The following is a 25,589-nucleotide window of genomic DNA, read 5'->3' as shown; positions in this document are numbered from 1 at the left end:
TTTCCCTTTATGTAGGTGTTGTTTCTCCATCACTGCTTTCAAGATCTTTTTCTTTGTCTTTAGTTTTCAGAAGTTTGACTATGTTATATTTTGGCATGAATTTCTTTGGGATTATCCTGTTTGGGTTTTGCTCAGCTTCTTGTATCTGTAAGTTTATGTCTTGCCAAATTTGGGAATTTTTCAACCATTGTTTCTTCTTTTTTTTTTAGCATCACTCTCTTTCTCCTCTCCTGGGACTCAAATGACACTGTTGTTAGATTTTTTTGTTGTAGTCCCACAGGTCCCTGAAGCACTGTTCATTCCCCATGCTCACCCCCCACACTCCCAATCTGTTTTCTCTCTGTTGATCAGACTGGGTAATTTCTATTATTCTGTCTTCAAGTTCACTGATTCTTTCCTGTGTCTTCTCCATTCTGTTGTTGAGCCCATGCATTGAGGTTTTTTAATTTCAGTTATAATTTTCAATTCTAAAATTTCTATTTGTTTCTTTTTGATATTTTCTTTACTGAGATTTTCTTTTTTTTTTTTTTCGTTTGTAGTTGCTTGTTGAAGCACTTTTATGATGTCTGCTCTAAAATCCTTGTCAGATAATTCTAACATCTGTGTCATCTCAGTTTTGGCATCTGTGATTGTCTGTTGTCATCCAGGCTGAGATTTTTGTGTTTCTTGATATGATGAATGATTTTTTATCAAAACCTGGGCATTTTGGCTATTATGAAATCTGGATCTTATTTTAATTTTTTGTTATAGCAAGCTCCCACTGACACTGACCGCTGCAGGGAAAGAACTGGAGCACAACAACCACATTACTGCTAGGTAGAGGTGGAAGTCCAAGGTCTCCACTTGGCCTCCATTGACACTCAGTGGGGAGGTGTTTCTTATAACTTCTGGGTGGGGGTAGAATTCCAGGCTTCTCCCATATTCTCCATTGACACCACTGGGTGGCACTGGGGGAAGCTGTTAACAACTCAGCAGGGCTGAAAGTACTGCTTGTAGCTCAGCCTTCTCTGATTCCACCCCATTGGCAAGGTTGGGTGCTGCCTCTTTATAGGTGAAGATGAAAGTCTAGGTTCTCCATGTGGCCTTTGCTGGCAGGGATGAGGGTGGGGCTGTAGTTTTTTCTGTAGTGTTTGACAGGAGTACAGTAGTTAGTGTCTAAAACCTTTCTGTTTTCCTAGGCTGCTCCTTACTTTGTCCTTTGGGTAAAGACAGCAGGTTTCTGTAGGGGTTTCCTGGTAGCTGTCTTCTCCAGCACCCAGTCTGGGATGTCTGAGGCATAAAGAAAACCCAGGGAATGTACTGCTCAGTCATTCCAGGATCCCTAGCCAGTCTCCCTCATTCTCTCCACTTTTCAGAGTCTTCTTATATTTGTTTTCTATAAAGTGCCCAAGGATTTTAGTTGTTTTTAGTGGGGAGAGTAAAGTATGTCTTTTCCATCTTTCAGAAGCAGTTTTTTCATCTGTCCATGCAGTGAAATGCACTGTCTATGCCTTACCTTTTCATACTCTTAATGGTGTCTTTTGATGAACAGAGGTTTTCATGATAACGAAGTCTAATTTATCAATCTTTTATGGTTAGTGCTGTTTTATATCCTGTTTAAGAAACTTTGCCTGCCTCAAGTTCATGAAAATATTCTATTAATTTTTTTTCCTAGAAGCTTTATTGTTTTACCTTTCATATTTAGGCCTATGATGATTTTGAATTAATTTTTGTTGATATGAAATAAGGATCAACGTTCTTCTTTCTTTCCTAGCAACATTTGTTGAAAAGACCATCCTTTCCCCCACTGATAACAATGGCGCCTTTGGTAAATCAAATGACTACATTTGTGTCAGTCTGTTTTCAGACCCTTTTATATTCTGTTGGTCTGTTTTGTTTCAAATAAACCTGCCTCAATTACTATAGCTTTATAGTAAGTTTTGATTTCTCATGGTGTTGTCTTCTAGCTTTGTTCTTTTTCTTGAAGATTGTGTTGGCTGTTCTAGGTTCTTTGTATTTTACCAAAAATTCTGTTTGGATTCCATTGAATCTATCAATCAATTTAGAGAGAATTGATATCGTAACTATGTTGAGTCTTCCCATGAACCTGGTATATCTCTCCATTTATTTAGGTCTTCTCCAGTTTCTCTCAGCAATATTTTCCAGTTGTCTTGTACATATTTCATTAGACTTATTTTTAGGGTATTTGATGTTTTTTGATAATCTTATGAAATATATATATATATAATTTTAATACCTGTCCATTTTTAATAAGATATGTTTATTATTTTACTAACAATATAAAATTGAAATTTTATTTAAAAAATACACGTGTAATCCTGCAACCTAAAAAAACAAATTATTTTTTCACCGTTCAGGTCCTTTTGTTTTAATGTTTTTATTGTTGAAAATATGTAATATAGATAATTTTTGAATGAGAGAAAACATTACACGCAATCCTAAAACCTTTCAGTTTTACATATTGCTTTTTCATCATTGTCACTTAATTTTTGCACTTTTAAAAATTATTCCAGTAATAGTATTGTGGATAAAAAAGGGGACTCTGTAATAAATCTGACCTAAAGTAACCTCATAGGGTGATCTAATCATAAGTTCCTAACTGGGCAGGTTGTGGTGGGTAATCACACCCCAGGCTTATAACTTCTTTAACTAGGTAACACACCTTTGAATGGCCTCTTTTTCAGACCCCTCTAAGGTGTAACCACCACCCTCAAGAGAATACATAATCTTGTAAACTATCATGTAATTCAATCCCTGCCTTGCTTTCTCCCACCTTCATGTAATCTTCCTTATGTTCCCTCCTTAACTCCAAATACATAAAAGCAACTGCAAACTGTCATTCTCTGAAGCATTTTTTTCTCAATCTGTTGAGATCTTGCTTTCAGGCCCATCCTCTGGCTCAAATAGACTCATAAACTCTCATAAAATTTTTCTACAGGTTTTGAAGTTCTTATGTCAACAGCTCTTAGATCAGTCTTTAACCTAGGAGTAAAAGATACCTGAGAAGGATCGCTTGTAGCCTCAAATGTTTTTGGTTTTTTAAAATTATTATTATTATTTTTTAGCTGAGCCATCCTGCCACCTGTTGGCAGCTCAGCAGCAACTAAGCTTGGGCCGGGACTTGAACCTCTGTTGTTCAGAACTTGCACTCTTGAGTGAGCTCTTAACCAACTGAGCCACTCAACCAGCCCTCAAATGTTTTTTTTTTGTTTTTTTTTTTTAGCTGAGCCATCCTGCCACCTATTGGCAGCTCACCGGCTGCTCAGCTCGGGCTGGGACTCGAACTGCTGTTGCTCAAAGCTCAAACAAATGTTTTATTTTTTAAAGATAACTGTCCTTTAAGTCTTTTCAGAGTGAAAAGGCAGTTCAAACACACGATTACTAGAATGAATCTTCAAGTGAAGGATAGAGAGGAACAGTAGGAGTTAAATCAGTGGTCATGTCTGCCCTATCTTAGGTCAGTAGTCATGCCTGTCTTTTCTCTTAGGTACCTCTGATCTCTATTTTTCATTAGTCTTCTGCAATAATTCTTTCCATGATGCTACTTTGAAAATTTGAAATCTTTTGTAAGCTCCTGCATGCCAATTAAAATAGATATTTTACCGTGTTTTCTCAATTTGCATACCCTTACTTTCAAGTACACTTTTAAAATGATTTTATCTAATTGGAACACTCCTCATAAAGGCCAAGCAATTCTAGGCTATCTCCAGCAAGATTTTACCTCCTTTGCAAATATCTGCAGCTTCCAGAACTGTAGATTTTAAACATTAAATAGGCAGATATGCTGGAAGGTGGCATGTTCAATTCTTTTGATATAAAGGATCCCATTTCTTAATATTCACCTGCGGCCTCCTGCTGGACCCTGTCCAACTCTAGCTGATAACCAACAATTCACATGGAACCTTGGATTAAGGAAAGGATTGGGCACATAGGCCCCAAGAAATGGGGATTATCAACTGATTCCAAACAAAATGGGGAAGTGCGGCTGCCACCAACACTTCTCAATGTGGAATCTAGGAGACTGATTCCAAGCAAATGGAGAATTGCAGACTAAACCATCAGCACCTCCAGGGACAGAGCTAAGGGCTGGGGTTTCCACTCAGAGAATTGCAGTCTGAAAGGCTAAGGACTTGGCTCTTAAGGAGTAGACTGTCTGACAGCTCAATTGACTTCAGGGCAGAAGTGTCTTAAATTGACTCTGGCCAGAATCATCTACCAGCAAGCTGATCTTCCTTATAAAGGAAAGCCAATTAGATCAAGAGCTTGAATGTGAGGAGAGAACAGCTCAAACTGAGAGGAACACCAATAGCCCTGGAAACAGAAAGACAGTGATCTCAAAATTCATGGGCACCACACCTGTGTTTTTCATTGTCCCCAAATGCTATCAGAATTTGGTTTCTATTCCATTGCTTCCACCAAATCTGTTAAAAAACAAAATTCAACCAACTAAATTTGAAGATCTAATTGGTTTTGTTAAATGATTCATTAGTCAGGCAGCATACCATCTAGTAACTAGAAGGGCTCTCCAAAGGGTTGTACAAAATGGAAGGTTTTTATAGGAAGAAGAGTGGGACCAGGGAACTATTGACAAAAGAAAAAAAAGGATTATTTTGGGGCCAGGACATCTTTTCTTTGGGGGAATAAAAATGGAAGAGATTTTATCATACAGATTTCCTCTTATTTTTATGGGGGATAGAGAGGGGTCGACTACATGACAGATTACCTTATTGGTACTTGACCAGCAAATTCCAGACTGGTTGATTAAGATTACATTTTTGGGAGAGGCTGAAATTGCAAATAGATCAGGTTTTTGTTTTTTTTAAGATTTTATTGGGGAATTGGGGGAGGGGAAACAGCGTTGGGGACTCAGGGAAGGGGAACAGACAAGTTGCTGTCCTTTTGTTCTTCAGTCTAGTTGTGGAGGATGTCACTTCACTGGCCCATGTTGGTATTATTGCACTCTTCCCCGGTGAGGCAGTCATTCGCCAGCCATTGGATGGCCGCTCAGGGCGGCTCACAGCAGCTCACGAAAGCTCACGCCCGCTGCTGGCCAGCTCCACTGTAGCCTACGCCGTTGCCGGCGACTCACTGCAGCCCAGCTCCAGGTCGAGCTGTTGTTCAGCATCTTAGCTGTAGAGGGCAGTGTCACTGGCCCTCATATATGGGATCCGAACCGGGGCTCTCTGGCATCCCAAGCCAGCTCTTAACCAAAGCGCCACTAGGCCGGTCCAATCCAATATTACTTATGCTGTTGGAGTTATTTATGTTGATCGTATCCATATGGTGGAAATACAATGAGCACCTTTTCTCAATTCCATGTTCAGTGACATCACAATGGTAGCTTGAAATCAGCTGTGCGGGGAGTGGTATTTATACCACGTAAATTGGCAAACACCATAATCAGGTCTTACCTCCTCACCCCTCACTGCAATACACACTGCATTCCCAGCAACCTCTCAAGGGATAAAGTGTATGTTGGCAGCCACTGAATTAAAGAGGCAGAGTTTCTAGGTCCTCCTATAAATAAAGAAAAGCAGAACAAGCTCATTTAGACCTGAGGAAGGGTCCTAGAGCTATAACAGAGTACAAATTTTAAAGTAAATTTCTAAAACTTAGTTCATTCTTTTATGACTTTTTATAGCCACCTGTTGGCAGCTCAGTGGCTGCTCAGCTCGGACCGGGACTCGAACCGCTGTTGTTCAGAGCTCAAACTCTTGAGCGAGCTTTTACCAACTGAGCCACTCGGCCGGCCCTAGAATATTACTTTTAATAACTTCTTTTGAAAATAAAAGCCAGTTATTTGAACTTTTTTTGTGTTAATGAATTATAAAATATTTCAGATAGAGAATAATAATTTGAATTTTAAAGGACAATAATATAACAATCTAATGTTCACTCCCATGGTACATAATAATGTGAAACTAGCAATTTATCTCTGACTAAACTCTAGGTAGTGGAAAACCACTGAAAGTGACATGTAGGATTAATTTAGAAAGTTCAAACTGGTGATTCATAATAGGTGCTCCAGAAACAAGAGGTTTTTGCAGTAGTCCAGGACTGGGCCAGTGCCAACTTCAGAAAACTTAGTAAAGAGGAAAAATTTTGGAATGTGGTGATGGGCAAGAAAAAGGTACAAAAACAATTCCAAGGATCTGAATAAGTGTGACAGTAACAATGACAGAATCCGTGACTGCACCCCTATTGTTATTCCCTACAGCTCCCCACCCTGGAGAGTTTATTAAAACTTAGGTTACTGGTGCCCCACCCCCAGAGTACCTATGTAAGTTTGGAGGTAGGGTCCAATAATTTGCATTTCTGACAAGTATGCAAATGTTGATTGAACTTGTTAATCTAGGACCACACAGAACCACTGCTTTACAGTAAAACCCTGCTGATTTTGCTAAGGCTTCAAAGACATTTTTTTTGTTAAACCAGCAGGGGGAGACGTATAAAATTTATCCTGACAATAAACTGCCTTATGCTACCAAAGCTGCTTGGAGTTACGGTATTGCCATGGAGAATTCTGAAATATTTTGGAAAGCAGCATGTCAGTTGGCATCTGGTGAAATATTTTTCAGGTGTTTATATAAAAATTTGTTTTGATTTGACTAACATCCAGATTCCTACAAGCCATTGTGTCATGGTTAATAATTTGGAAAAACACAAGAAAACAAACAAACAAAAACAAACAAACAAAAAGAATTTGGAATCTGGAGTCAGAACTCTACCATTTACATATTATGTGACTTTGGAAAGTTACTTATCTTCTCTGATTCTGATTCCTTGTTTTTAAAATAGTTTCCCCTTATCATCAGGGATATGTTAAAAAAAAAAAACAGTACACGCCTGAACCTGTGGATAGTACCAAATCCTAACTATACTATGTTATTTCCTACACACACATACCTTTCACTTAAAGGAAGCACTTTACGTCTTCTCTTTGGCATACATATCTGAATTGCCAACATCACTACTCTTGAATTTGAGGGGGCCGTTATTAAGTAAAATAAGGGTACCTGGACACAAGGAGTGCAATAATGCAATAATGCTACAGCTGATCTGATGGCCAAGAGAGCTGCTGACTAACAGGTGGGCAGCATATACAGCTATGGATATGATGGACAAAGGAGATGATTCACATCCCAGGCAGGACAGAGCAGGACGGTCTGAGATTTCATCACGCTACTCAGAGTGGCATGCAATTTAAACCATAAGTATTGTTTATTTCTTGAATTTTCCATTTAATCTTTTTGGACGGTGGTTGACCGTAGGTGACTGAAACCTGAGAAAGCAAAACCGAAGATAATGGGGGACTACTGTACCTAACAGAATTGTCCGAAGGCTGAAAGTTCTTAGAACTTTAGTTGGTTATTATTAAAATATTAACACTCTAGTTACTTTCAGCTCTTTAGCCTCTCTAACATTTAGAAATAGTCCAGATACATTGCTATGTTTGGTTTTTTAATAACCAGTGCTCCCGTTTTTCTGGTGAAGAATTGAAAACGTCTAGAAATTGTTTTGTAAATCCTAATCTCACCCACCATATCTAAAATGGGTGGGATTTTATTAGCATACCTGGCCCAGAGACCTCTAATCTATATTTTATCTCTTAGCCTTCAATTCCCAAAGGTATCGTGTTTCCTGGACCTTGAGTTCTGAGACGGAACGGAGCAGGTGGATGCCGACTTGGTCCTGGCAGGGCACTCACATAGGGTCGGGCCAGAGGAAGCTCAGCCCAGCCAGCCGTTGCTCAGAGTTGGCATCTGCTGGGTGTGCATTTGTGTGCGGAGTCGCGATCAGCTAACCTGTGTGTCAGTTCGCTTGCTTCGCGGAGTTCGCGACTTCGCGGGGGCCGGCCGCTTCCCGCGAAGGGACACACCTGTCGGTGACCGCGCTCTTAATATCCAGACCCTGATATTGGCTTTATGGCGTTAGCCGTAGGGGCTTGTCCCTTGCTGGTGAGTCCGTTCTGGTGTGGGGTGACGTCAGCGAAGGCGTGTCCGGGTCCCGAGGAACAGTGGGCGGGGCCTGCGGGAAGGTGTGCGGAGGGCTGGTTGGGGGCTCGGGGCGGGGCCAGGAGGCTGTGACGTCACGGGGCTGCGCGGTGCGGTAGGTAGGCGCCGCTGCGGGCACCGGCGGTCACTGAAGGCGGCTAGCTCCTTGGAGCAGCCTCTCGCTGGGCGACGTCCCGCGCTGCCCATCATGTCCCTAAGAAGCAGCCTCTCGCGTCTCCTCCGGACGCAAATGCATTTCGTCCTGAAAAAGTCGGTCCATTCAGTGGCTGTGATCGGAGCCCCATTCTCACAGGGACAGGTGAGAACTAGGACCTGGTACCGTGGGGCAGGATCCCCACCGCGCCCCAAACCTAGAGAAAGCGGCGGTGGGGTGGGAGGGACGAAGATGCGAGGAGAGGATGGGGAGAAACGGGGAGGGGACGAGCCGGTGGGTTCCCGCGATTGGGCACCGGGAGAGCACTAGGGGTTTTCCCCGATAGAACATGGGGAAGGAGGGAGGGGGTGGGGGGCACCCAGTGTGCGACTCCGACAGCGGGCAGCGAGCTGGCGGATTTCTGCGGTTTCCCCAGGAGGAGCGGGAAAGTGGTGGGTCCCGCTTGGGGTGATGGAGGAGAGAGGGGAGGAGGAAGAGGATTCCATGGAAGAGCTGAAGGAGGAGAAACCGGCATAAATCCCCGGTGGAAAATAGAGGGAGAGGAGGTTAAAGAGAGCGACCTCTAAGGATTCAGGGTCTAGTCTCAGAAATAGCGTTAACTGGGAAGAAAATTGACGCTGGCCGTGCTAGCGGCGGGAGGATGGGAGAGGCTGTTTTGTTCTGTCTTCAATGAAAGAAACCTGCAGTCGTGGGGACCTCGCTGATAGAGAAGCCCGGGATCTGGCCCCTGCCAGCTACACACACCCAGCCATCAGATCGCACCTGGTTCAGCCTCGCCTGCCTTGGCCTCCGTTTGCCCTTCCCTCAAGGGGCTTGGAAGGTTGATTTGATTCCAGTGATTGTTGTTTTCCCCTCCTTCCCTGCAAGGGTTTGAAATAACCAGAACTTAGGTGAAAACGATAATATCACAGATTTTCAGAGAGATCTGGGAACTAAGTAGAGTAGTCCTGCCTCGGTTTTGCTTTCCGAGATTTCAGTTACCCATGGTCAACTGTGGTCTGAAAATATTAAACGGAAAATTCCAGAAATAAACAATTCATAAGTTTTAAATTGCATGCCGTTCAGAGTAGTGTGATTAAATCTCGAGCAGCTCTCAGTCCTGGCAGAACAGGAATCATCCCTTTGTCCAGTGATTGAGCCAGGTGAGAGCTGATGGTTGGGTGCGTGTGGCCGGCAGGGGCCAGATCCCGGGCTTCTCTACCAGCGAGGTCCAGTATACACTCTGTATGCACAACCCACCCTTTAGTCGCTTAACCGGCTTGGTTATCAGCTCTACTGTTGAGATACTGAAGTGCTTAAGTTCAGCTAACCCTTATTTTATTGTTATAATTGTTCCATTTTATTATTAGTTGTTAATGTCTTACCGTGCCTAATTTATAAATTAAACTTTATCCTAGGTATGTGTAGGCTCTGGTACTATTTGCAATTTCAGGCATCCACTGGGGTCTTGGAATGTATCATTTGCAGATAAGGGACTGCTGTATAGTATAGCAGATTTCTGTATTTGTGTGAACTATAGTGATCTCATTTTCAATCATCTTCCTTCACATCTCACTGGGTCATTTATGTGACAGAAAAGAAAAGGAGTGGAATGTGGTCCTGCTGCTGTAAGAGAAGCTGGATTACTGAAAAGGCTCTCCAATTTGGGTAAGTGGCTGGATCTGCGATGTCTGTGCAGGCTGGTAACAGACCAGTTCAGAGTCTTCTCTCATATCCAGGGACTGCAGTGTCAGCTGTGCACAGACTTGGGAAGTGTCTCTCCTCCCTTGGATTCCATCTTCAGGTTAACATCTATCAGCGTCTTCAGGCAAAGACTGGTTGCAATAAAGAGAATGTGCGGAAGGCAAGGAGGTGGAATGAGCCAGAGCCTGGAACAAGCTGTTAATAACTACAAGGGTGCTAAGAGTGTGAGCTCCAGCTCTTAACTGCACAGTCAACCCTTACCCCTGAAATTCCAGCTTTCCTAACTCAATCACGAGGTGCTTATGACTCATCGGTCACTCAGTTTCCTCTCTTCAAATCATTCATTTCTTCCCTAGGATTAATAGCTTTATATGACTGTAAGCAGAGCCTTAGGTTAGTGTTTTTCAAACTTTCCCAATTAGAAAATCACTTAGTTTACTTGTTAAAAGTACAGAGATTCCTAGGCTCCATGGAAGAATCTGGTTTATTGGTGCTGAGGTTGGACCTAGACAAGTGCATTTTCACAAACACCCAGGGTAATCAGAAGTAAAGTTGCAGTCTTGTGATTAGGATAGTAATCTAAACTTATAGAACCAGAATTAAATCTGACCCAGATATAAATACCATTTATATAGTAATGAAGCCCCCTTCTTTTAGTAATAGGGCAACAAATTCCATTATCTTTATGGTAAGAAGATTCTTCCTTATGTCTAACCCAGATGTTTCGAGTTGATTTTCAAGGCCATTTCCTCTATTCATATTAGGACCATTCACATATCTTTTCTGAAGCGATAAGTGCAAAAGGCATGAAAAGCAGGGAGTTGTAGATCCTGGGGATAGTAATACAGAATCTAGGTGAGCTACAAATCTCTTCCTCATTCTTGCTTTGAAACTGCCTCTCCTGATCATTGAGTCCATTCCAGAGGTGGATCATCTTCCAAAACACAGGAATAATGAAGTCACCGAAATCACCTTGAGTTGAGTGTCTTCCATATGCCTCTGGCTACATATGGATATGGTGTCTTGGATTGAATGTTCAAAACTCTTCTTATAAATAATTGCAGTTCCTTCTTCAATATGGCCTCTTTCTTAACCATTTTAATTACTCTGTAATTTACCAACAAAAGATGAAAGATAAATTAAGATTTAGTCTAATGTGTCACAAGTAACCTAAAGGGAGGTTTTTATTTCCACTTAAAAATGAAGATACTGTCCCTTTAAATCAGCTGTAAACCTTCTGCCTTTTTAAAAGCATTATTTTACACTGAAGACAACAATCTCTCGTAATCACCGTTTTTAAATACTGGATAAACTTCTGAAGCCCATCTGATGAACTGGGCCTGACTCGAATTGCCTGCTCATTGCTGGTTTCTGCCTTAAGAGACTCCTGACAAGAATCAGTTTCTGCCTCTTAACACAGGAGACATAATATTCAGCTGAGGCTGCTAAATGAGGGGGAGGGGCACATTTGTAGCGGCCTCTCTTATTCATGCTTTTGTAGACCTCCTTTCCTGTCACAGCTCATGGTATTTTTCCACTCCAACCTTGGGCAGCCATTCTCCCTTAAATCCTCTACTTTCTCATACTTCCTTTGTAAACTTTCAACCTAAAGTGATGGTGAAGCTTCAGTTTATTTGGTCTTCCTTTTCATTTTTAAAAAATATTTTTTATTTTATAATTTATGTCCTTACCCTGTAGCTGATTGGTTGCCCAATATCACCAGCAGTCTAAAATAGAATCTCATTGTATATTAATAAGATTGTGGCACTCAGCAGATTTCTAGTAGGTGTTGGGCTAATCTCCAGGGACATGTTAGAGAAAAGTATGCAGAGAAGTTTCAATTGCTCTATTCTGAAATAGTACCAAAATAACTTAAGTTTTTTTGAACACTTTCAAATAAGCAGCATGGGTCAAATTTCAAGAGAGAGAAGACCTACAGAAAGGTAACTTTCACAAATCTCTTCGTTCCTTTGCCTTCTGCTCTAATGTCACAGGCTGGCCATGTTGCCATGGCATCAGTTAAACTTGCTGTTTTCTTGAATGAATGTTTTTGACCTGGTGTCTGGGCTTAGTAAGGACACTCAGTGGTTCCTCTCTCAAGTAACCACTTAATTTTCATATATGAAGAGGACCTGAGAGAAATAAAGAGGCAGTTGCTCTGGCAAGACTCAGATGTAGTACCTCTGCTCCTGCTTCTGGTTAGCTCTGATAGCCATGGTAATTTTCCCTTTCTTGTTCAGAAGTAGAATGAGTGTTCTGTGGGGAAAGATAGTAAACTGAGACGAACAGTTTGAGCTCTCATTGTCATTATGGTAATTTGACTCCGCTGTGGTACTGAAAAGAGGTGACAGCCTCTGGCACAACTGTCTAAATTAATGTGCCACTGTGACCAGGCCAAGAGTACTAGAGTTCTGGAAACCATTTGGGAGCTATTCTGACCCTTTGGGGGACATTTATTCCCATTTATTTGTCCCAATTTGGGACATTTATTCTTTCTGTTCTATTGGTGCTCCATCGGAACACGCATCTCTTTGCTTGAGACCCAAGAATCTGGTCTGCTTCAGCAAGAACTGATAGAGGGCCTGAGAGAATTGTTTCAACATGAGGACCTGAGCAGGTGAGAGCTGTTTATCTGGAACAGATGGATATGTGAGTTCAGGGATCTGTACTTGCTTTCAGTGGTTGGTAGACAATGTTAGCAATCCCGAGTTTAGCTGTGTGCTGGTGATGCTTCAGCCTGGTTCCCATGATACCATTTCACTGAAACCATCTTGAGCAAGCTCACTGATTTGTCAGCCTTTATTTTATTGGATGTCTCTATTGTACAACTGACCATTTTATTCTTTTTTTCCCCCCTAATGTTTTATTGGGGAGTTGGGGGAGGGTAACACCGTTGGGGAATCAGGGAAGGGGAACAGATAAGTTGCTGTCCTTTTGTTCTTCAGTCTAGTTGTGGAGGACATCGCTTCACTGGCCCATGTTGGTATTACCATTGCACTCTTCTCGGGTGAGGCAGTTGCTTGCTGGCCATTGGACGGCCTGTCACGGTGGCTCACGGCAGCTCACGCCCGCTGCTGGCCACTCACGGTAGCTCACGGCAGCCCACTGCAGCAGGGGCTGCAGCCTACGCCATCACCGGTGACTCATGGCAGCCCAGCTCCAGGTCGAGCTGTTGTTCACCATCTTAGCTGTCGAGAGTGCAGCACCACTGGCCCTCATGTGGGATCCAAACCGGGGCCCTGCTGCTCAGAGCTGGCGTCCCAAGCTAGCTCTTAACGCACCACTCAGCCAGCCCAGTACACCTATGTTTATAACAGCATTATCTGCAATAACCAAAAGATAGATGCAACCCAAGTATCCATTGATGGATGAATGGATAAGCAAAATATAGTACATACATACAATGGAATATTAGTCAGCCTTAAAAAGGAAGGAAATTCTCATATCTACTATAACATGGGTGAATCTTGAAAACATTATGCTAAATGAAATAAGCCAGTCTGAAATACACAAATACATGTTGTGTGATTCCACTTATGAACTACCTAGAGTAGTTAAAGTCAGACAGAAAGTAGAATGGTGGTTTCCAGGGATTAAAGGGGGAATAGAGAGATTTAATGGGCACAAAATTTCAGTTTTGCAAGATGAAAAGATGGATGGAGATGGATGGTGGTGATGGTCATAGACAATGTGATGAATGTGCTTAATACCACTTAAAAATAGTTTCAGATGGTTATTTTTATGTGTATTTTACTATAATTTAAAAGAAACATTTAAAAGTAAATTAGAATAGAATATGAATGAAGAACAAGGAAGATCACTTGAGGTTGTAGCTTCTTTTCTTAGGGACATAATGTTGTATGCTTGAAAAATCCTTTTCAGCTTGTTCATAAGTATATTACTTTGATCTGTAAATAAAAGCTGATAATGGAAATAAAATTAAGTGTGGCCTGAAGACCTTGAACTTTCCCAAGGTCATACAGTCAGCAGTAGAAGTAGTTAAGAACTTCATTTCTTGCCATATACAACCTGACCCCTGAATTGGTGCAGTCAACTGCTTCTCAGCTCTTACCATGGTTGAAGAAACAGAGTCTCACTATTAAATATATGGTCTCCAACTTCTGAAAATCCTGTGTTCTGTGTATTTCCTCTCACATTTACCATGATAACTATTTCAAATCTGTACCCATAATCCTCCAGGCCCTATTTTTCAAACTCAGGTATGGACTCTCTTCATTTACAGTCCTCCCCATCATCTCCTAGTCAGTTGTATCAACAAGGATTCTTTTATCCCCTGCTCAGAGCATGAGAGATCCAGTCCTCCCTGTATATCACAATTGCACACGATAAGAGCCCCAAATAACAGAAGTTTAAGAAAAATAGTTCATTTCATTTTCCAGCAAACAGTTTAGCGAGAAGTCCAGAGCTAGTTTGGTGGCCCTGTTAATTGAAGTTCAGACCATATTCTTACCATGCCACGTTACCACCAAGGCCTGTATCTAATGGTCCAAGATGGTTGTGGCCTCACTTCTGGCAGCAGAATGGAAGAATGAACAAAGAAGCAAGCAAAGGGAGAACTTGTGATTTCCCTTAAGGAAAGTTCCCAAGAAGTTACTGCAGAATACTTCTTATCCTTTTGGCCCCAGCGGGTCACATGGCCACACCCATTTTACAAGGGAAGATGGTGAATTTAGTCTCTATTCTATGAAGTTATATTCCCAGTGAAAAATTCTGTCTCTGCAGAAGAGAAGATAGACATTGGACTAGTAACACTAAACTACACCATCTTCCTGAGGGTCCTTGTTCCACCAGTTATCTCTTCTCTCCCCTTGTTTCTCAACTTCTCTTTACTAACCTGTTCATTTGATAATGTGCAGATCTTACCTACTTGCCACCCCTTTGGCCTTATGTAGCCTTCTAGCTGTTGTCCAGTTATTTTCTTTCTCTTCAGAGCCAACAAACTGGCTTCCCCAATGCCCTTTCACACTTGAACTTGCTATAATCTGGTACCCTGGGTCATCATTGCAGTGAAACTGGTTTTGCTGAGGTCTCCAATCTCCTACTTTCTAATACAGTGGATACTGCAACATTCACCATATTTGACACAATAACCATTCCTTCCTTATTGAAACTGAAACACTCTCTTCTGGTTTTAACTGTCCAGGTTTCTTTGCTAGATCTTCCTACACCTTATGTGTTGGTGTTCCTCAGTGTTCTGTCCTTGATCCTCTTCCTTTATACATCTGGACTGGCAATTTGTCCATTTCCATGGGTTTCCTATCACCTGTGTGCTGATGCCTACAAAGCTTTATCTTCAATACTTATTTTCCCTCCCAGCTCCAAACCTTTATACTAGTTGGCTTCCATGTATCCTCTCTTTTTATTATGGAAATGTTCAATACTTCAATTTTTATTGAAGTAACAATAATAGAGATGGTGACATAATGAATTTAATATATCTGTCACCCAACATCAGTCATCAGTACATGGCAATGTTTTTCACCCTACCTCCATACCGTTTGAAGCAAATCACAGACATTATATTGTTTCATCTGCAAATATTTCAATATATATCTTCAAAATACAAGAATTCTTTGAAACTTATCCACAATACCATTATTGATGAGATGGGATTATAATGGTGGCATTAAATCTTCTATTTTGAGAATTGAATCTGGTATAATTCGATTTAACAAGTGTAATTTAGCTTGGGACTTTTTGAAAGCTTTATTTTCTTTGCCTTCCTCCCCTCCCGCCAAACTTGGTACATTTACTATGCAGTTTCAGTGGTTCTGTATACTTTGGCCATGCATGCTCTGTGACTTGGGAGTGGTTTTGCATCTGTATGGGATCCACACCTGGCTCCAACTTAAATCTACATAACATATGCAAAGGTTGCAAAGCCGACCTCAATAGAAAATGCCACTAAGGCCCAAGCAATTTACATCCTGCTTAGAAAATATAGAACTTGAGACAAAACAAAGACTTGACACAGTAGTTTCCAGCAGACTCTGCCCAGCCAACCCTTCTCTTACTTTAATAAATCTTCCTTCTGTATTTCTACATGACTTGTGAATTCTTTCACGACCCGTGAGCTAGCAGCCACAACATATGGTGACCTATATGGGGACCAGCTCACTCCTGTCCCCACCGGTGCTCTTACCCAGCATCTCTCTCCATTCTGAGACCTAATCTCCAGTGTTAGTGCAGTTGGCAGTGGCAGCTCATCTAGGGAGAATCCACACATGTGAGTCGGTCCCCTTCCTCTCCCTTGCATGAGTCTCTCACGGATCCCCCACAGGTTAGGTGCAAACTGACAGCTTCTGGCTGGGGCTACTTGCCAGTGGAACCGAAAGACCAACCTATTATCCAAAGGGGACTCCCAAGGCTGAATGGCGTGAGGCTCCCCTTTACTCTCTTGCTCCCTAGCTCCTCAACTTCGCCTTTTATCCGATCTTCCTGGGGAGCACCTCCAGTGACTCTCTGGGGCGTCAGTCATAAGTGGATTTGCCTGGGGATGTCCTTGGGGCGCTAGGGATTCCATGGGCCAGGTCCACGACCCATGCATGACCTTAGTAGTGCAGGGGACGCCCTAGTAACTAACGGTCAGCCAGTTTCTTTCGTTCGCTCCCTCTCAAGTACGCGGTAAAGCGCCGGTTAAGTCCATAACTCGGAGTTGGAGGAACCCGCTGGAGACTCAGGGGACAACGCTTCTCCATCTCCCACCCAGCTATCATGAACCAGTGGCCCCACAGTTGTGGGAGGCATTCCCTCTATTCTTCAAGACTCTCCTCTCTGCTGTCTTCTTAAAAATTGAACAATATTTGACCTGTCCTCTCTAATAGTTTTCTTTTGTAATGTTGCCTGGCCACAACATAAGCTAGATGATCAGGAGGTCTGGCCTGCCAACAGAACTCCTAACTTTAACATCATGCAATGAGGCCTCTTCTGCTGGTGGCTACAAAAATGGTCTGAGGCCCCCTATGTCCACGCCTTAATGGCCCTAAATCAAGACCCAGACCTCCAGAAACAATGCCACATGTGCTTGGCTAAATTTCTTCCGTCTACCTCCCCGACCTCCTTGATGATCCTCGCTTATCCCGTGTTCCTCCATGGCCGAGTCAGCCTCTGGACTTTCCGCTTCCCCAAGCTTCAGCACCCACTCCTTCCTCTTCCTCTTCCTCCTTATCCCCCCATCTTATCCCTGGGCTCCATCCCTTTCCATGTCTCCTGCAACCCTTCCCCCTTACTCCATTGGTCCTGTTCTAAGTCCTGCAGGGACCATCCACAGGGGGATTCATTGTAAGGGAGATAGACTTTGGACTGGAGTCGGCCATCCTCCCAGAGTGCCGGCATTCTGAATAAGCTCATTTTAAAAATAAATTCATGTTATCTGTTATAAAATTTATCAAGAATATAGCTTGGATAATTAACTTTAAAATCTCACAGAGTTAAGAACTAATAAGAAGTAACTAAAATAAGGTTTTAGATGAAACTGTTCAGTAATCATATATTGTGGATGCTTGGATGTGATTTCCAAGCATCTGTTAGTAACTTAAGATTTTAGTTTTGCTAACTTATGTTAAATGATAAAAATGATTGAATATCTAGGTATTTCAATATAATGAAATGCTGAAATATTAATTATTAGATAGGTCTGAGTTCATCTATTTCTGTCTTGTCACAGGAACGTTAAAAGATAAATTAAGATCTGTTAATAAATATATCTTGTATTTTATTACAAAACCCTATCCTTTTGAAGTTGCAAAATATATTTCTGGCTTTGCCAGTGGGAATGCTAATTGCTTGCTCTTGGTTGTCAGTAAAAATTGAGGTTCTGAAGGTTATAGATTCTAATATGAAAGGAAATGATGTATGTTTTCAAGAAAGGTATAAGATATGGAAATAGATTTTTGAAGGAACTCTGAAACAAAGTGGTTTGTACTAAAGATGGTTATTTCTGAATGAGTGAGATAAGACAAACTAAGAAGGGCTGAGAAAGTTGTAAAAGGTTTGTGAAAAGTTTGAGAGAGTTTTATGTATAGTTAAGCTAAATATGATTAAGTAAATTTGAATATAAAAAGTAAGTTAGTAAGAATTGAGTTTTTTTTTCCTCTCTGCTAAGTAGGACAAATTTCTTAGACTATTGGTCTGCTATTAATATTATACAAGTTTCTGCCTAAAAAGCAAAGATTATATTATATGTGTCATCAGAATAATTTCTATGTTTTATATTGTCCTAATAAGGTCCTTGGTTATTGAAGAAAACAATCTTCACAATAGTAAGAACTAAGTTTTGCTAATAATTATGTAAGCTTCTGTTCATGTGCCCTTCTCATGTCAGATATCAGCCAGTGCAAAGAATGATTTAACTGTTTTTGACAAAAACCTAGATAAGTTTAGGGTAAATTCATTAAGCTTGGCCTAATCTTTTCCCTAACCTGGCAGAATATTATGTAATTCTGACCCATTTTTTTTTTTTTTCTTAATGAAAAGGCACAGATCCTAGAGAAGGCCAGGGAGACAGGGAAGACATGCAAAGAAAGGATCAGCGAGACTGGAGATGAGGCCAGACAGGCCAGACTTTTTGCTGCGGGCCAATGCCACCTCAGGGCACCCTGGAAAGCCCAGAAGACACACAACAGGATATAGAAGCCCAGACCACTGGAGTAAGGAGTGTCCTAATCCTCCACAGCAGCCATGCCCTCTGTACAAAATAAAAGGGCACTGAAGGAGGGATTGCCCCCTTCAGGGGACCAACTCCTTCCGCACAAATGGCTGTAATCAACTGACAGGCCTGAAGTTCCCAGCAGCACCCAAGCTGTTCTCACACCTAAAAACACCTAGTATCAAATACCCAGTATTTTTTTTTAAAAAAACTCCCAACTGAGAAAACCTCTCCACAAAGTTAAATAAGTTTATTATTGAATAAGCATTAAATCAAGCAAACTGCTAAGAGATTGCAAAGATAAAGAAATCTCACCCTTTTATGTAGCCAAGAAGGTGCAACCCATACATTACACTGTCAAGATAAATAACTAGTCCTCCAGTAAGAGGACCTGATAGTAACTTTTGTCACATCACATAGCCCATCCTAACTTTATCATGGAAAACTGGAGTGGCAGCCTGTGGTAGTTGATTGGCTTGATCTGGAGGGGAAACAGGCTTCTTAACACAGGAGGTAGTTTTGCAAATTGGAGCAAGATGCCCACCACCTGTGCCCACAGAAGTGTCTCCTCCTCCTCCACAGGAACTGGGAGGTCAGCACCCTAGATGCCTGCATTTCGAAAGGATGGTTTCCCAGGTCCCTGCCTGAGGAAACATTCCTGGGGTAAGAGACTGGCAAGAGTTTTATTTAGTCATTATAGAGGTTTACATTTGAAAAGGACAGAGAAAGAAATTCTGAAACAAAAGGGAGGGGAGAAGTCTATTCCCATATTTTCAATAAGGACATGTAAGTCTATTTTCAATTTTTACCTGCCCTTACACCAGTTAATAATGTTCACACTGTCCCATTGACTTAACACTTTTTATGTTTATTTTTTACAGTTTGAGCTGGGATCCAAATAAGGTCTATATTGATCGATATCTCTTAAGTCCTTTATAGGTCCCTCCTTCTGTTGTTTAGTTTTTCCTTGTAGTTTACTTGTAGAAAAAACTATGTCATTTGTCTGCAGAATCTCTGTTTGGGTTTTGCAGGTCGCATCCACATGTCATGACATGTTCTTTTATCCTCTGTATTTCCTGCAAATTGGTAATTGAATATAGACCTTTGGTCAGATTTACGTTCAATTTTTTTTTTCCTGGCAATTCTGCTTCATAGATAGCGGTATACGCTTCCATCAGAAGTGATGTTATCAGCCATTACATATTGCCTATAATTGATCCATTAACTTGTTTCCATGTATTTTCAACAGGATAGTCTCTAACACTGCAATACCAGTATGTCCAAAACTGAACTTAAGATCTCCATTCCCTTCCCGTGTGTCTTTCTCATCTGACGACAGAGCCAGAAAGCTGGAGGGCAGACACCTTCTCTCTCTACATCCCCTCTAAATATTGGTGGAATCTCAGTTCTGTCCCATGGTCCCACTGTGGGGCTGCTCTTCTCCAAGTCAGTCTGTTTTCCAAAGGACACCAGGGCAGTAGATCTACAGTGAAGATTTGATTTGCCACCTCCTGACTTGAAAATCTTAGCAGCTCCCTAGTGCTTTTAGGATCTGTGCCCTGCTCCCTCTTCCTGACTCATGTCTCTAGAGTCCTCCTGAATGGATCCTGGGCCAGGAGGATTATGAATTGTTCTCTTAGGACTGAAGATATTATGTGCCTCTTCTGCCTGGTCAGCCTTTCCCATTTCCCCTTTGATTCCTGGCTAAAACCTTCAAGATTCAGATATTGCCTCTTCTGAGAAGTCCTCCTGTCTCTTCCTGGGCCTGAGTCAGTGCCTTCCCCTGCTCCCACCATTCCCTGCAGCATAACAGCTGCTTCCCAGCAGTTAGGACTGGATTGTGCTTTCCCTTCCTGTCTTCTCACCAGGCTCTGAGCTCCTTGAAGTCTGCAGCCATATTTTATCTCCATATCCCTAGGACTTAGCAGAGTGCCAGGCACACAGTCAGCTTTTATTGAAGGAAGAAAGGGGACAAAGCATCTGAAGGGGAGCAGAATTTGTCATCAAACAAACAAACAAATGCCTCTTTGGGATATTGATTATTTTAGGCTGGTTAATTTAAAGCAATGGCAGGCATGGGCAAAGCCTAGTAGAAGTTACCTTTTGTTCAAGGACATTTACATTTGTAAAGGAAATCTCCATTTGTAAGGGTATTTCTCTCACCAGGCCTGCCTTCATTATCAGTGTAGAAATAGGGATGTAAATCTTCATAGCAATCTTAACCCGTGTTTACTGTGCTTTTTCTGGTAACCTCCCATAACTGACTCTCCACCCCCAACATCTTTTGTCTTTAGCTGAAGGTGGTGTTTCAGGTGATGGCTTCCGCCATTTTCGCAGGACTCAAGTGTTTCTGGATCTCTCCTGTTGTATACAGGAAGTATACATGTTATTAATACTTGGTTTTTCTCCTGTTAATCTGTCTCACGTCAATTTGATTATTAGACCAAAATAATTTTTAAGGGTAGAGGAAATTTTTCTCCCCAATACATCTTAAGTTTCTCCTGTAACTTCTGTTGACACAAGCACATCCAAACATACAGAACATTTTTATAAGCGTTTATTTGAGCTGTGGGGGAGGAAGAAACTTTCCTATACCCTCAAGGTTATTTCAGCTTGTCTAATAATCAAATAGACATGAGACAGATTAGCAAGAAAGAAAATAGCCACATTTAATTGTATACATATGTATGGAAACCCACATAAATGAGAGAGATCACAATATATAAGAGGCTCAAAGACCGAGGAAAAAGGAACATAAAAGACATTTTGAGCTAGGGATGAGGTAAGGTGCCTTGGGGACTTCAACTGGTCATTCCAGGATGATAAGAGCAGAAGTTTAAATAGAAGTTTGTCCTTCCCTATAGATAGGTCAAAAGAAGTTATCTCTGATAATCTCTTATTATGGGCAAGGTCCCTAATTTAAATTCTTCTAGGTATTTAAGGGAGGGACAAAACTTGCTCTCCAGTGTAGCTATAGTTGCCTTTAACACAAAACAATCTGCATATCCCTGAGGCACATCTCTGGAATAGCTGTTCAGAACCCCCCCAGAGACAGAGGATTTGCCTGGAGGCAAGATCTCAACAGGCCAAGAAAATGCTCCAGAGGATGACAGTTTTGCAGTTTTTTTTATATATATGGAATTAAGGAGGGAATGTAAGGAAAATTACAGAAGTTGGGAGAATGAAAGGCAGGGGTTGGATTACAGGATAAGATTATGTGCTCTCTTGAGGGTGGCCATACCTCTGAGGGGTCTGAAAAAGAGGATTACTTTGTTAACAAAGGTGTCGGAAAAGTCATGACACATAAATGCAATAAAAAACATAGAAAAAATACGGCATGATTTTTCCAACAACCCAATAGATAGAGAGAAACAATGGACAGGGCTTGCTTAGGGCAAAGATAAGGCTTTTACTAAAAGTTATGTCCCTGGAGTGTAACTACCCAGTTAGGAATTTATGATCAGATCACCCTGTGAGGTTACTGTCAGTCACTGGACTTGTTAGATTTATTAGATTCCCCTTTTTGTCCACACTTCATTCACATTGTGACCCATGGTATTTCCCAGATTGCGATTTCCTTTATCTTAAAATGATTTGCACTTCAGAAGCCATCTGGTTTCCCAGATTTTTAAGAATGTGTGATGCAAAGAATAATGCCTATATCATATTAACTTTTACAAAGTGTTTGGCTAGCAGTTGATGAATTTATTCAAGCTAAATGTTAGTAGGTGATAATGGCCAGTTATTGCCCCCCCTACCTTTGAAACATACTTGGTTTTGAACAAGCACCTGAGTAACTAATGATGACTGCTTCAAGTAAGGCTGATCTCTAGTTACTTTAGAAAGATGTTGCATTATTCCTTCAATATCCAAAATAGCACAGTTTAGAGGCCCAGAACCTATGGGATTAGTGTGGTTGGTTTAAATAATCCTTGAATAAATTTACTTGTTCCTTTCTATTAATGACCAAACTCTTGGAAGTGAGTGCATGTTAATATTATAGGTGTGGTAATGCTTAGATATGAAGAGAAGACGGAATCTTTCTGGCTCCCCAACTTACCGCTAAAGGCCAGAACCACTGAATAGGAAGAGAAATAACACCTTCCTGTGTGACCCAAGAATTGAGTCACAGCAGGGTGTGGCATTGTGGTTAGGGCTGTCAGAGAGTTGGTATTCCAAGATTTAACAAGCTGTCAACATAAGAAAAGTCCAAACCTGTGGAGATATTTTTGTCATAGTTTTTTTTTTTTTTGAGCCACACCGAGACAACTGCCATAAAGCAAGAACTCAATGCTCTAGAGAATGAGTTATACAGTTTCTTTTAGACACTTAGAAGATTACATGAAGATGGGAGAAAGCAAGGCAGGGATCAGATTATGTGCTCTCCTGGGGGTGGAAAAGAGGCCTGGAAAAGAGGATGACTCTGGCATTTCAAAAGTGTGTAAACCTAGATGCACAAGAACAAGACAGAGATTGCTTAAAGCAGAGATAAGCCTCTTAGAGGCCTGGGATATGACTGACTACCCTTCATGACCTGCTCAGTTAAGACTTCATGATCACATCACCCTGTGAGGTAACTTTCGGTCAGATTTATTACAGACCCCCTTTTTTAAATCTACAATTCCCCCTTTTAGTCATAAGTCAATCTGAAGGATGCATCAATGACCAACCCTTTGGTTGGATAGTGTGGTCTCATTAGGAAGGCTCATTCCTATGAGGTGTGAATATAGATGCTGACTTGTTGAAACAGTGGACTACTGGGGATGGGCCAATACCATAACCATGGGATGTGAGTTAAGGCCAAATTTTCCCAAAAGGGAATGGCAGGTAAATGGAAGGCAGTCAGGTTTTATGGCTTTCATTGCAAAAACACTAGATAATTTCTATCCTGTGAACTATCATGATCCTCATTTTGCCATCTTTCTCATTTTTCTGTATTTTGCATCTAGTATAACATCTACATAAGCCATAAAGTGTATTAAAAACTATCTTATACATCTTAAGTGATTAACAGTTGGAATATATAGGAAAACCCAAAGAATAAGCATAACTATTATTATGACTATCATTAACAGAAGGTAAAGACAATCAAACAGTTGGTTTCTGAGTTCAACATCAATCTGTAGGAATACATGTCTTGTCGAGTCTTGGGACAGTTGTCTACCTCTGATGTCGGTGGTTTCTCATCCTTGAGGAGTCTTTGGTGCCCATTGTAGGCGAAGGTGAGTATCAGAGACATAAGGTAGATGTCCATTCATAGTTTGGGGCCTGATAAGGTCCCTCATGGTTGCAGAGTATCTTTTATTTGATGTCCTTTCCAATAAACAGAATTTCCAGGTGTCAGTCAGTGATTTCTAAAGCCTTTGTATCCTGGGAGCTCTCTGTGAAAGAAAGCAATTACCTATTTGGCATTTTCTTAAAGTGACTTTATCAAACCTTTGGAATTAGTGTAAGATGTCTCCTTTCAATAATGTCAGCTCATAAGTTCCTTCATCTAATTTAAGTCCAGCTTAAATGCACTATGATGTATCAAGGAATGTAAAAACCGAAAAATGGGGTTTGCCAGGGAATCTGGAAGAACCAAGCAGCCGTCTTAGATTTCCTATAGCCCTGACTATTCAGTAAATTTACAACCATTTTTTATCCATACAATATACACTAGAAGTTTTTTTTTATCACTTATTTATAATGCTTCCCATGCAATTTAAAAAAAACCTTTTAAGGTGTTCCTAGCGTTTCCCCAGTGTTATTCTGCCAATGGGCCATATGGGGCTTGGTGGACTCTCCCATGTGTCAGCCCATTTTGAAATCCATCTCTCTTGTCTTCCTTGGGAGCAGCTGGAGCTACCCATAAGTGGAAGTCAGAGCAGTAGGGAAAATGGAGTACCTTTATGCTATCGAAAAATGCATGCTCAGTCATAACGTCTTATGTGAGTTGCCAACCAAAGGGTGATTAAGGCTCGTTCTAAACAGTTGGAGCTATTTAACTTGGCTGCATTTCTTCCTCTGAAGTATGTGGTACTAGCAGAGGATGTGAGGATTAGCAGCTATCTCTACAGCATCTAGCATGGTGTGGTGTGTGGAAGCAGACAATTTTGTACCTTTTCTTTCTTTCCTGTCACTGGCTTCTTTCAGGGATTCACTAGTGATCAGGACCCTAAATAGAAGTGCTGCCTACAGATACTGCTAAGGTCAGGTAGGTCTGTTTTGATTTCTTCCCTAACCAGCTGGTTGCATCATTCTGTTGATGCATTTGTGTTCTCGTTCCACTCCAATGGAGCCTGGAGATGTTTATCAAGGTCAAAGGTAACATCTGGGCCTAAAAGATCATACATCTTCAGTGTATTTTTTATTATCCGCACTAGGAGAGAAGCAGTGAGGCTGTGTCAGTATATACAGAGCTTTGCTTTTTTTCCCCACTGCAAGTCAAACATGAGAGCCCGTTCAAGTTGGTTCCAAATCTGTTTGTCATGCGAGCTTCCTTGAAGTTTCAGGTTCATTCTGTCCCTCACTGCCTTCTTAGATGAAAGAGCAGCAATGAAACATCATGTTTCATTTGATCTACATTTGCAGATGAGTTAACCTAAAGCACAAAGAGTTCAAGAAAGGGACAGCTCCCTGAAGCATGACAGGCAGATACATATTCCTTCCAGATTACAATATTTGCTCTTTCCACTATTACTCTAAGATTTTTTAAAAATTAGTGAGACCATTTCTTATGCCTTTTGAATCAGAAGAATTTGCCATAGCACTCTGATAAAGTAATAGCTTCATTATTATTCAGTTCACCTTGCTCTTACAAAAAAAACCACCTCCCATCAGCCTCCCACTCCTCAAACCTCTGGCCTATGGGCTATAATTCATGTTCTCTACAACCTCATATTGCATTGCTCCAATATGCAAACTTCACTTTTATTAAACTGCTCAACTGTTTTCCAAACATGGCATGTCAATTTCTTCTCTCAGGCCCTTGTTAACTCTTTAGAAACCAATGCTGGGCTCTATTCCACTAGATCTTTGGGTGCTGCTACAATGCTATTGGAACAGTAGACATTTGAGGAGAAAGCTC

The 25,589-nt window shown here is 41.3% G+C and overlaps 1 protein-coding gene across 2 annotated transcripts in view; it reads left to right on the top strand.

Moving 5' to 3' along the window:
- The first annotated feature begins 7,746 nt into the window (after nt 1-7,746).
- The window catches only part of ARG2 (arginase 2), a 31,722-nt gene continuing 13,879 nt past the window's right edge, over nt 7,747-25,589 (top strand). Inside the window, exons 1-2 of one of the 2 annotated variants that reach the window (XM_019641336.1) lie at nt 7,747-7,958; nt 9,744-9,816. In XM_019641336.1, coding sequence (XP_019496881.1) covers nt 7,926-7,958; nt 9,744-9,816 — 106 coding nt within the window. In that variant the 5' untranslated portion in view covers nt 7,747-7,925. Of the gene's footprint in view, nt 7,959-8,076; nt 8,314-9,743; nt 9,817-25,589 lie in introns of those variants that run through there. The other variant, XM_019641335.1, reaches the window with a different exon arrangement.

The sequence above is a fragment of the Hipposideros armiger genome, unplaced genomic scaffold (genome assembly GCF_001890085.2).
Source record: "Hipposideros armiger isolate ML-2016 unplaced genomic scaffold, ASM189008v1 scaffold_59, whole genome shotgun sequence".
Lineage (NCBI taxonomy): Eukaryota > Metazoa > Chordata > Mammalia > Chiroptera > Hipposideridae > Hipposideros > Hipposideros armiger.
This window is presented reverse-complemented; position numbering and strand designations above follow the sequence as displayed.